This window comes from Palaemon carinicauda, chromosome 22 (assembly GCF_036898095.1).
Source record: "Palaemon carinicauda isolate YSFRI2023 chromosome 22, ASM3689809v2, whole genome shotgun sequence".
Lineage (NCBI taxonomy): Eukaryota > Metazoa > Arthropoda > Malacostraca > Decapoda > Palaemonidae > Palaemon > Palaemon carinicauda.
The window spans coordinates 21,986,470-21,999,124 of NC_090746.1; the positions used below are offsets into that span (position 1 = coordinate 21,986,470).

The window sequence follows — 12,655 nt, forward strand, 5'->3', positions numbered from 1 at the left end:
GCTGCATGTTTACCGACTTTGTCTTTTATGCCATTGCTGGGCGTCGATGGTCCCCTTTTGAAGGAGGTTCTTTTCGAAATTCTTCAATTGGGAGCGGAGAGAAGGCGATGCAGTTTTCTCCTTCGGGGGAACGAGTCTCTCGTATGCAAGAGATGACCGCTATTGGGCATTGGCGTTCACGCTACGCTTACGCTTCTCCTCCTGGGGCGGAGGTGAAGCATTGCTTTAAGCAAAGTTCTCCTTCGGGGGAACAAACCTTTCCTTTGGGGAGGTAGCTCTCGAACTGGCGTAGTCTCCCCCTCTGGCGGAGTCGCCTGTGGGTTTTTAAACATCTGACTTACCTGGTAGTTATATATATAGCTTAGTCCCTGACATCACGGCAGAAATTTCAAAACTCGCGGCAATCGCCGTTTGGGTAGCCAGGTGTACCACCAGTGCGCCCTCTACCCAGGTACCTGGAACCATTCCAACTATTCCTCAGATCTTCCCTGCCGCCTTACCGGTGACATCGTTGGAATTTCGCTCGCTTTGGCCTGTGTTTTTTGCAGTTAATTTGGTGAAGTACACTTTGGCTTTGGCTTCCGCTCGTTTTTTTTTTTTTTTTTTTTTTTTTTTCTCTGAATTATGAATTTTGACTGAGAGTCAGTGGTTGGAATATGATCGCTATGTTCGTAAGCTTGAAAGGGATAGGATCAGGAGTTTTTTCCCCCTACTGTAAAAACTAACGAACTATTAAATACATGATGGTGGAAGGAAATCATTCCACCATTCAAGGGGAAAGAAACGTGATGGCAGACAGTCTCAGCAGAAGAGGTCAAGTTCTGTCTACAGAGTGGATGCTTCATCAGGAAGTCTGCAAGAGCCTGTGGCGGACTTGGGGTCGTCCTTGTGTAGACCTCTTCACAACCACGAAGACGAAGAGACTGGAAACTTACTGTTCCCGAATGCCAGATCCTGAAGCAGTTCACATCGATGCTTTCCTCATGGACTGGTCCCACCTGGACGTGTACGCGTTTCCTCCGTTCAAGATTGTACACAAAGTAATGCAAAAATTTGTGTCGCACAAGGAAACCAAAATGACTCTAGTGGCCCCCCTATTGACCCACAAGAGAGTGGTTCACAGAAGTACTGGAATGGATGGTGGACACACTGAGAAGCCTCCCATTGAGAGTAGATCTACTGAAACAACCCCACTTGGAAAGGTACCGTCAAAACCTCCAAGCTCTACATCTAACTGCCTTCAGACTATCGAAAAATTCAACGAGAGCTAGAGGTTTTTCGAAGGAGGCAGCCAGGGCGATTGCGAGAGCAAGGAGGTCTTCCACCATCAAGGTTTACCAATCCAAGTGGGAGGTTTTTAGAGAATGATGCAGAGTCAACTCTGTTTCCTCTTCCAGTACCTCCTTGATTCAGATTGCTGACTTCCTTCTATACCTTAGAAGGAAACGTAACTTTGCGACCTCAACCGTCAAGGGTTACAGGAGCATGTTAGCGGCCGTCTTCAGGCATAGGAATTTGGACCTGTCCAATAACAAAGATCTCCAGGACCTTGTCAAATTCTTTGAAATGACCAAGGAACGACATCAGGAATCGCCAGCTTGGAATCTGGACATAGTCTTGAAGTTCCTTATGAGTAATTGAGCCTTTACATTCAGCCTCATTTAAGGACCTCACCATGAAGACTCTCTTTTTGGGTCAGTTTGACGACAGCAAAAAGGTTCAGTGAGATTCATGCCTTCAACAAAAAATGTAGGCTTTAGAGATAGTAAGGCTATCTGCTCCTTACATCTAGGCTTTCTTGCTAAGAACGAACGCCCTTCACAACCCTGGCCCAAGGCTTTTGAAATTCCGAACCTTTCAGATTTGGTTGGAGAGGAATCAGAGAAGGTCCTGTGTCCAGTAAGAGCCCTGAAGTTGTACCTGGAAAGAACGAAGAATTTACGGGGTAAGTCTGAAGCACTTTGGTGCTCAGTCAAGAAACCTTCGTTACAGATGTCTAAGAATGCACTATCCTTTTTCATCAGGCTCTTAATAAAGGAGGCTCATTCATATTGTAGTGAGGCAGACCTCAAGCTTTTGAAGGTCAAGGCACATGAAGTTAGAGCTGTGACAACTTCTGTAGCCTTCAAGCAGAATAGGTCTTTGCAAAGCATTATGGACACGATATTCTGGAGGAGTAAATCTGTGTTCGCCTCACACTATTTGAAATGTGTCCAGACTCTTTATGAGGACTGCTACACCCTGGGACCATTCGTAGCAGTGAGTGCAGTTGCGGGGGAAGGATCTACCACTACATTTCCGTAACCTAATACCCTTTTCTTCTCTTGGAACTATTGTATTTTTATGGTTGGTTGTGGAGATTGGACGCAGTCTCCCACAATCATTGATTGTTCCAACACGAATACTTACCTCGAACTACTTTCTTAGGAGTTACCTGTAATCTCCTCTCTACCGACCAGAGTTTTGTGTAGGGTACCCTCAATCCTGTTTTCTATGGAGGCCTACCCCGGCATTAGAGAATGTGCCCCGAGGGTAGGCTTTGCGCTAGGTCGATGTCCGCTTGGGTCGATATCGCCAGTAAGTTCTCTTGGGCCGACGTGTCACCACGTCGCTCTCGTTCTCTATCGATCCTTTGTGTGCGTTGTGTGTGTCCCACGTGTTTCCCGCGCGGTAACTTGTGTTCCTGTGTACTTATCCCTGGTGTTCCTGTGTGTTCACCTTCCACCCTTGTGCTTCCCCAGTGTATTCCTTGATTCCCTGCGTTCCTGTGTCTTGCGTTTGTGCATTATGGAGCAAATCCGCCGTTGTCCTGGGCCTAGAGCCGGTAAATCGTATGGAGCGTTCCTCTCCAAGCCTGAAGTGGACCCTCGCTCCCTTTGCTCCTCCTGTAGGGGCAAGGTTTGTTCGTCATCGGATACGTGTGAGTGGCCGGAACAAGGGTATTGGAGGAGGTCCTGTCACATAGAGGTTATACACCGGTTTGACAGCTCCTAGAGGTCTTCAGCCCCCTGGGTGGATCGCTGGATCTCGTAAGGAAAGCGGTCATAATGAGGCAGGAATTCATTGAAGTCAGCTTCCTTAACAGGTACGAACCCTTAAGCTTGTTTATTAACTCTTAGGTAAATTCCAACAATGTTGGCTGTCTCTGACCCTCCACCAAAGGTGTCAATCAGCTATATATGTAACTACCAGGTAAGTCAAATGTTTAAAAATATTTTCATAATAAAATAAATTTTTGAACATACTTACCTGGTAGTTATATATAATTTAATTCCCACCCTCTTCCCCTCTAGAGACCTAAGGGCATGGAAGATCTGAGGAATAGTTGGAATGGTTCCAGGTACCTGTGTAGAGGGCGCACTGGTGGTACACCTGGCTACCCAATCGACGATTACCGCGAGTTTTGAAATTTCTGCCGTGACGTCAGGGACTAAGATATATATATAACTACCAGTTAAGTATGTTCAAAAATTTATTTTATTATGAAAATATCATTTCTCTTTGGAGGTGCAAAATGTGGAGGGTTTTGTGACCTCTCTAAATCCTGGACGTTCTCCTCCTCGGTCCTTCTGGGTCGTGTGGCGATAACCCTGCGGGGTGGTGTGATCTCGAGCTTTCGGGCTCTCGTCAAGTTGAACCTTTGGGTTCTCGCTTCGTGGAACCTTCGGGTTCCAGTTGCGCTGACCCTTTGGCTCTTGCAACAATGGTTACGCTGAGCCTTCGGGCTCTTGTACTGTCTGTCATGCTGAACCTTCTGGTTCTCGTGACAGGTAGTTTTCGGTCTCCCGTTGTGTTGACCGTTTAGGGTCTCGCAACCCCTGTTATGCTGAACCCTTGGGCTCTTGTGCCTCTAGTCACGTTGAGCCCTCGGGCATTCTTGGCAGGGAAATTTTGGTTTCCTGTTGCGCTTACCCCTCGGAGTCTCACAACCCCGGTTATGCTAAGCCTGCAGGCTCTTGTTCTTGTCGCTACGCTGAACCCTTGGGTTCTTGTAGCATGGAGACTGGCTTCCCGTTGCATGAATCTGTCTGATTCACACAGCTCTGGTTACGCTGAGACTGTTGGCTCTCTTGATCCTCGTCATATTGAGTCTTACTCTCGTTGAGCCCTTCAGGTCTCGTGACTGGCGTTATGTTGAGCCTTCGGGCTTTCATAGCTCCTCCGGACCTCCAGGTCCTATGCATACCCTTTTGGTACATGGAGCATGTTTCCTGAAGGTGTCTATCCTCATCTAGGCTTCAGTGGCGTAGTCCCACAAGGTTCTCGCCACTACGATTCCCACGTGTCGTGCGACCTCATGCTCCCTGGTAGCTCCTCCCCTGGGGTTTCGCCCTCTTGCTCCAGCTCGGTCACTTGACCCGCTGCGTGGCAAACCAGCGTCACGCGATAGAGCATCATCTTGTTACGAGGCAGCGTCACAAGACAGAGTTCTCGCGGAACCCATCTCGCCTCCCCCTGGTGGTTTTTTTTGTCCCTGGATGAAATTCCCTTTCTGTGTTGATCTTGCCTACAGGTAAGAGGGCTAAGAATCCCAAGGATCCATGCCATCTTAAGGACCTCCTTCCCAGCTCATCGGGAGCCCGCGATCTCCCATGGCTACGAGCGTCATTTGACATAATTCGGCAAGCCGTGACAAAGGTCACTCCCCGTTCCCAGTCTGTAGGAGGCACCCTCAGGATCCCTTTGTTACCACCTCTCATTCCCGGTGCAGCTCTGCATTGGTCAAAGGGGTCTCTGGGTACCATAAAACTGGTCCAAGACCATATCATTACCATCTTAGTGGCAGTCGATGGATCTGGTAGTCCATTGATGGAGCGAATGCAGGATAGTAGCTGCCAGAATGCATGTCCGGACTTGTGACGAGGCGAGAGAAGGTTGTGACTCAAAGACAGGATGAAAGTAACTGAGTGAGTTTATTATAGAACACACTTCTTTATGTACCGATGAGGAAAAACAGACATGTTTATTCAGGTTCTTTTTAGTGCGAGGGGAGAGCGAAGATACAAGCAATATATACACAAAATGAAGTATGTATGATCGTGTGACACACGGTTGGTACATGGCTCCCCCCCTAAAAATGACATATTGAACATGTTAAATAGGGTGCCCTGAATCTGGAGTGGTAGTAGCAAAAACTGCGCCGATTAGCGGCAGTGAGTGGCTGTAGAAGTCGTTGGTTGGGGCGCGAGCGAGTGGTGTATGATGGGTGGGCTTTGTTGCCGCTCCGGCTCGTCACGGGGTAGGCGAGTGTGTCCTACGGCATTCATAGGCGTGTGTGTCCTACGGCATTCATAGGCCTACGGCATTCATAGGCGTGTGTGTCCTACGGCATTCATAGGCGTGTGTGTCCTACGGCATTCATAGGCTTGTGTGTCCTACGGCATTCATAGACGTGTGTGTCCTACGGCATTCATAGGCGTGTGTGTCCTACGGCATTCATAGGTGTGTATATCCTACGGCATTCATAGGCGTGTGTGTCCTACGGCATTCACGTCAGCTTCGGTTGAAGTTGAATAAGTGTCCTCTTCGTCACGAGTGGAGGCGTTGGAGGTTTTGAAGGTCACGAAGTGGCTGTCCATAAGGGCACGAAGTAGGTTCACCTCACGAGGAGAGCCATGTGCGGCAGGTTGCAGGCGAGTGATACTGGTCATTTTCCCGAGGGTGAGCGAAGCCCTTGGGTCCCCCAACTGTTGTTGAGAGGGCTGAAAAAGCTTTGCTATACGGGCGGCTGGCGACGGCGAGTACTGCTGCAGAAGGTATGCGTTGACGGCGTCATAGTAACGGTAAGAGGGGGGGTGGGGAGGCGGGAGGAGCGAGTCACTCCGGGGTCACCAATGTGACGAGCCGAGAGAAGGTTGTGACTCAAAGACAGGATGAAAGTAACTGAGTGAGTTTATTATAGAACACTCTCCTTTATATACAAAAGCTCAAGGCAACAAGAATTTTCATGTTTAAAATTGACACCGTTACCGATGAGGAAAAACAGACATGTTTATTCAGGTTCTTCTTAGTGCGAGGGGAGAGCGAAGATACAAGCAATATATACACAAAATGAAGTATGTATGATCGTGTGACACACGGTTGGTACAGACTCCAGTCCATCCTCCGCTGACTTGAGTGCCTCTTACATCAAACTACTATGCGAAGGGATCCGCACAGGAGTTTGCCGTCCAAGCAGAAGTCTAGATCGTGTTGAAAGGCTCTCTCCAAGAGGTCCTTGATAGGTCTCCAGGCTTCTAAAGTCAACTTTTTCTTGTGAAAAGACATCTGGAGGCTGGAGACCAGTCATCGACCTCTCGGCTCTGAACAGGTTTGTCGAACAGACTCCGTTCAGAATGGAGACGGCAGACACGGTCAGACAAGCAATAAGACCACAGGACTTCATGTGCACTCTAGATCTGAAGGACATATACTTCCAGATCCCAATCCATCTGTCTTCCAGGAAGTAACTAAGATTCATGCTAGATCAGAAGCATTACCAGGTCAAGGTGCTGTGCTTCGGTCATTCCACAGCAACCCACCCTCTTAATGAGATAATGCCTTGATGAAGTCATTGAGCTTCAGCACGGCATTTCATTCCCATGCTGAAACTTGGTGATGGGAAAGAGGGTTCTCGAACTTGGGGAAATTGCTCCCCTCCCCCACTTCAAATCCAAATTTCTCTCTTTCTCATGTTTTTCTTCCTTAATATTACTTCAATCTTCTCCTAATTTTATAAACTTTCATGTTGCTGTCCCATCTCGGAGTAACATTTCCCATATGTATATGTATATACAGGGTATCTTTACGTATATATGTATGTCTTTTTCTTTTTTAATGGACTGGATGTTCCTACATCCCTTATTGCCACTGGCATGGATGTTTCTACATCCGTTATTGCTGCCAGCTTTGATGAATGGGAGGAGGTGTCACGGTTGGGAAGTATTTGTGCTCAAAGCTATATGTGAGAGTATTGGATGATCTTAGCCATCCCGAAAATGGTTTAGACCTTTTTGGTGGAACTATTCTCAAGTGTTGTGTCTTTGGAATCCAGGGGGATCCAATGCTTGGGGTAGGACTCTCGGCTCTTGGCTTTAAATTTGGGCATCCTTCCAAAGTTTGCAAGAATGATAAAATTTGTAATACTTGCTCCAATCTTTACCATGGAGAATATGCGCTTGAGGCAAAGTGCTTCAACTGCAACTCTAATCATAAATCTAATGAGTCAGATGCTACTGCCCTCAATAAATCAATTATTGAACATGTAAGTGTAGGGCATGCCAAGAGATTATTAAATAAATCTACTACCTGTGCAAAGACATTAAAAACAGGAGAAAAAATTCCTCGGGAATCATCTAACCCACCTACTACTGTAGGTAGTTCTCGAAAGAGAAATTCACCATCTACTGATAAAGTGCTGCATAATAAGGCAAGAATATCCCCTCCTAAAGAGTTACCATCATGTATCAACAAATAAACATTGCTCACCACTATCCAACCTAATAGTACTAACCTCTCCCAGGCCATGTCCTTGCCTGATTTAATGGAGATTCCACTTGAAACCAAGTTATCAGGTGAACCTGTAGGGGGGAAGGTAGAAAAACCTGGTGGCTCACAACCTATTAATCGGAAAAGAGAGACGTCCATCTCTCTCACCCCCTTCCATAAGAAATATTTGAGTTATGACATCAAATAAATATGATGTTTTGTCTGTTGATGTTTCAGTTGAACCAGTAGACAATTTAAATAAATCCGAAATTCAGTTTGAGGTCCAACATCCCCCTCAACAATTAGATCAAAAGGACAAAAAGAAAATAAGAAACACTAAACCCAATTTATCAAGACCCTCTCTAATAAAACCACCTGGAAATAGTGTTAAATCAAAAATTGCTAATGGGAAGACTTCATTCAAGAGTTCATCCAAAAAATGAAGTAAAGGTTTTTCCTCCATTTTGTAATAGAATTGTCAGGGTTTAAGGGCCAAATGTGAAGAAATTTAGCTTTTAATTCAAGAGCGTTCTCCCATAATTATATGTTTACAGGAGAGCAAGCTTGATGCTAATACCCCTTGTCCTAGCGAAAATTTTAGCTATAGGACACCATATGATCACCGAGTAGGGAGCCGTGGCGGAAGTCTCATATATGTTCGCCGAGATGTTCCCCAAATACCCTTATCTATTTGTACACCTCTGCAGGCAGTGGTTGTACGGATTGATATAGGGAGAAAATATACAATTTGTTCTCTGTATTTGCCTCCAAGTGATAACATATCATATGATAATTTAGTAGAGGTGATTCAACAGCTCCCTCAACCTTTCCTTTTACTTGGAGATTTGAATAGTAGACATCCTTTCTGGGGTGATATTTTAGCAAACACCAGGGGCAATATTATATCATCAATTGTGGAAGATGAGGATGTCGGACTCCTTAATACAGGAGAGCCCACACACTTCCACGTTCAGACAGGTACCTTGTCATGCATTGACCTTTCAATTGCAAGCTCTAATTGCCTTCTTGATTTCGATTGGAAGACATTAGATGATTGGCATACTAGTGATCATGCACCAATCATAAACACCAACAATGGCCCACCTTTACAAAGATCGCCACGATGGAATCTTGACAAGGGTGACTTGGTTAAATTTCGTGAGCTAAGTGAAATCGAGGGGAGTGCAGAACAGTTTGAAAGTATTGATGATGTCATAGACCTACTGAATGGAACTCTCCATACAGCAGGAGTCAATTACATTCCCAAAACCACAGGATTATTCAAACGACGACCAGTCCCGTGGTGGTCTTCAGAATTAACTGCCTTGCACACGGCCACCAGAAAATCTCTTAACTAGATTGCGTAGACACCGTACCGAGGAAAATTTAATAGCATACACAAAGTGTAGAGCACAGTTCCGTCGTGCCATGAGAGAAGCTAGACGCCAGTCTTGGGTGTCTTTTGTTTCCTCCATTAACAGTAGAACACCATCTTCTGTATGGAGGAAAATAATAAAGATTGCAGGCAAGTTTACCCCAAACCCACCACCAGCGTTGAAGGTGAACGGTCAATATGTGACTGAAGCAAATGATGTTAGCAATGCCCTGGCTGATCATTTTTCAAATGTATCATGCAAGTGTGAATCAGCTCATGGTCACCAGTATAGGAGCATTGAAGAAAAGAAAATTTTAAATTTTGCAACAGAAAGGGAAGAGTCATATAATTCTAATTTTACTGAAAGAGAATTTGATTCCGCACTTGCTAATTGTAACGATACAGCGCCTGGACCTGATGGAATTCCATATGCAATGATTGAACATGTACATTTTGATACAAAGTTATTTATTTTAAACATTATTAATAGAATATGGCATGGTCATAGTTATGCAAGTGTTTGGGAACTAGCCATCATTTTAGCCTTTTTAAAACCTGGTAAGGACAAGGTTTTAGCAGCAAATCATAGGCCAATTACGTTGACATCTTGTTCATGTAAAATCATGGAGAAGATGGTCAATGTAAGACTGATGTGGTACCTAGAAAAGAACGGTATTTTACCACCCATTCAATGTGGATTCAGAAAAATGCACTCAACGACTGATGTGTTGATACGACTTGAGTCCTCTATTTGTGAAGCCTTTGCTTCCAAACAGCAGTCTTTTTTTATTTTGAAAAGGCATATGATCCCACATGGAGATATGGTATACTTAAAACAATTCATGAATTTGGATTAAGAGGAGAGCTACCACTATTTATTCAGTCATTTCTTTCACATGGTTTTTCAAGTGAGAGTAGGGGAAACTCTATCAGGGTAAATGCCAGGAAGGAGGAGTTCCTCAGGGTTGTGCTGAGTGTAACCCTGTTTGCACTAGCAATTAATGGGATATCCTCAGTCATTCCCTGGGATGTTCTCTTAACATTATTTGTGGATGATCTATCCATATCATTTTCTGGAGCTAGAATGGCAATGGTTGAGAGAAAAATACAACTCTCAATTGACAAAAAAATTATCCAGTGGGCCAATATGAATGGATTTAAGTTCTCGAATAGGAAAACTACTATTGTCCATTTCTGTTGTATCTGGGGAGTGCATCCAGACCCAGATATATAAATTAAAGGTCAACGGATCTCAGTGAAGTTAAATTATTAGGTTTGATATTTTATTGTAGGCCTACGTGGGTTTCTCACTTAAAAGCATTAAAAGCTAAATGTCTTGAGGCTCTGAATGTTTTAAAAGTATTGCCCCGTACATCATAGGGGCCAGACCGCAATACCATTTTAAAATTATAAAGGCTTTGATTTTTTCCTAAATTAGTTATGGATGTGAAATATGCTCCTCAGCCACCACAAGCCAGTTAAAGATATTAGTTTCAATACATCATTCTGGTATTAGATTGTCCACAGGAGCGTTTATCACAACGTTGTATTCGTTAAATGGGGAGTTTTCATTATTCCAAGATAGGTTCATGTACACGTGTTATGCTTATCTTGGTTTTCTTAGATTTGGGTTTGCTGTTTTAGTATAGTTCAGTATTTTATTTAATTTTTTACTTTCTAGTCCCACTGTATATATTGTAGATTTTCCTGTCATATATGTGCACTAGTTATTATTGGTAAGTACATCATTCCATGTAAAGGCACATTACTGCTGTTAACATCCTTTCCAAAAATGTAATCTTGTCATCCTTCTTTGGGTTAAATGTAGGTTACATAGGTTATTGTTGTCTAATAATCTACATGTTCAGGCCAATTGACTTGTAGAGAGATCCTAGGCAATAGTAGTTTAGATGTTTTTTAAGTTTTAAGGGTTAGGATATCCTCTGTTTTGTATATCCTGTAGTTCCTGGTTTCTATGTAAATATTAGATGTGCATTCTTGGTATGCCAAGGTTTTAGACCTTTTTTAGGTCATGAGTGCAACACAGCATATTTCCAGGTCCTTAGTAAAATTTAGCTGTTGGGGTTGGTAGATTAGTTGGCCATCCATTTGTACAGTACATTACTGTATTGTTTTCTTACAGAGGATGGATATCACTGAAGCAGCTGTTGTACAACCTTATAAAAAGAAGGTAAGCTATAGTAATTGTAGTTGAGTGTATTATTGTACATTAAACTGCCTGTAGATGAGCTACTGTATAGTAGAGACTTGGCCAACATATCCTTTTGCTCATGCTCTTCACAGATGATGATTAGTAGAGATAGCAGGAGGTCATTTGTGTGCCAACCAGGTTGTATCTGTCACCCTCTACCCTGATTTTTATTTACAGAATATTGCATGACCCAATATCTCTTCCAGTAGGTTAGGGTGTGAAAAGTAATATGTAGACTTTGAAGAGTTGAAGAGGTAGTTATTACTTGGGTGCACTGTGTAATGCTTTTTGGGTTTGGAGAATTAATGTAATTATTCTCTGCTAAGACCCTTACATGATAACTTGCTCTGGGCAAATATAAAGCATTGTGACCCTGCCAGTGGATAACCCTCATGCTAATGTCAGAATACTTTAGTGGCAAAGTTGGTTGGGGAATTGTACTTGAGAGTAAACAGTGGCCTGTGGTTTCAAAAAGTGGCTAAAGGTTTGGGTTGATAGATTATGGCTGCTACAGCACTTGAAGTTGAGAAGTTTTGCGTAGCCATTAGTTATAGGTGATTGCATTTGTATATTTTTTCATGTCAAGATCTGTTTCTGTTTATAAGGGAGATATTGTACTTTGATATTGGTTTAATATATTGATTTTTTCCTGGTTTACAGTAGTTATATTTTCTTCACTATCCTCCATTCCTAAATATAGTGGAAGGTAGTTTTTCAGCTCTTTGCTGTTCTATTTACTCAGTATATTGTTGATATTCTTTGTATTCTTTGCATTTTCAAGATCTCATTTGCATGTGAGGGTGGTTTCAAGGAATGTTGGTATCCCAGCCTGGCCTATGAGCACTTTTTAAACTTTTCTTTGTATTGGATACACCAACATTTCTCTTGTGCATTTCGTAAGACAATGTTAAAATTGGTACAGTGTTAAACGATGTAAATTGTTTGAAATTGATGAATGAATGGACAGTATATAATTTAATTTAGCAAACATTCCACCGGTGATGTACAGAGTAAGAGAATTTATTTATGTAAAACTGATGAGGAAAACAACATGGCAGATTTATCATTTAAGGTTTTAAAGTGGATGAGCATATTCTTGATATTGAAGCTGAAACTGATTGTCACAATACTGAAAGAATATTTAATATGTTTGATGCACAGTCTTTTTATTTGTGTCACGGTTTATATGTAATGGATGACATTTGGTGTTCTGGTAAATAAAAGGGTTTTGGTATAGAGTCATTCTAAGACCTACATTTGTGGTCGTTATTTTCATGTTCAATTGGAATGTTTAATTTTTTCTTGTTTATTATATTAGCGCAAAAGATTTTCCATTTGAGATAAACACGGAACTATGTCCTCATAAAACTGGTTGTGAATTTGCACTGTGTTCAACTAAAAAGTATATTGGAATGGAAATTGTTGATGCTGTGCAGTAAGGTATTTGAGGAAACGAGCTCTTTGAAAAATTGGAATTTAAAATGTTTGTCAGAGTCATTAGAATGGATCCTACTGAAAGTTTCGTGGTTATGGTTACTGTCTCTCCCATGAATTTTTTACTTGTTTTTTTTAAAGATTTCTTGCCATAATGTAGTTTGGTA

General features: G+C 42.9%; 1 protein-coding gene across 5 annotated transcripts in view; it reads left to right on the plus strand.

Annotated features, from left to right (window-relative positions):
• The window catches only part of htk (hat-trick), a 152,257-nt gene that overhangs the window by 11,108 nt on the left and 128,494 nt on the right, over positions 1–12,655 (plus strand). For 4 of the 5 annotated variants that reach the window (XM_068346044.1, XM_068346046.1, XM_068346043.1 and 1 more), the window contains exon 2: positions 10,986–11,033. The exons of the other annotated variant lie outside the window; for it this stretch is intronic. In XM_068346044.1, coding sequence (XP_068202145.1) covers positions 10,986–11,033 — 48 coding nt within the window. The remainder of the gene's footprint in view (positions 1–10,985; positions 11,034–12,655) is intronic. 5 annotated transcript variants of the gene reach the window in all.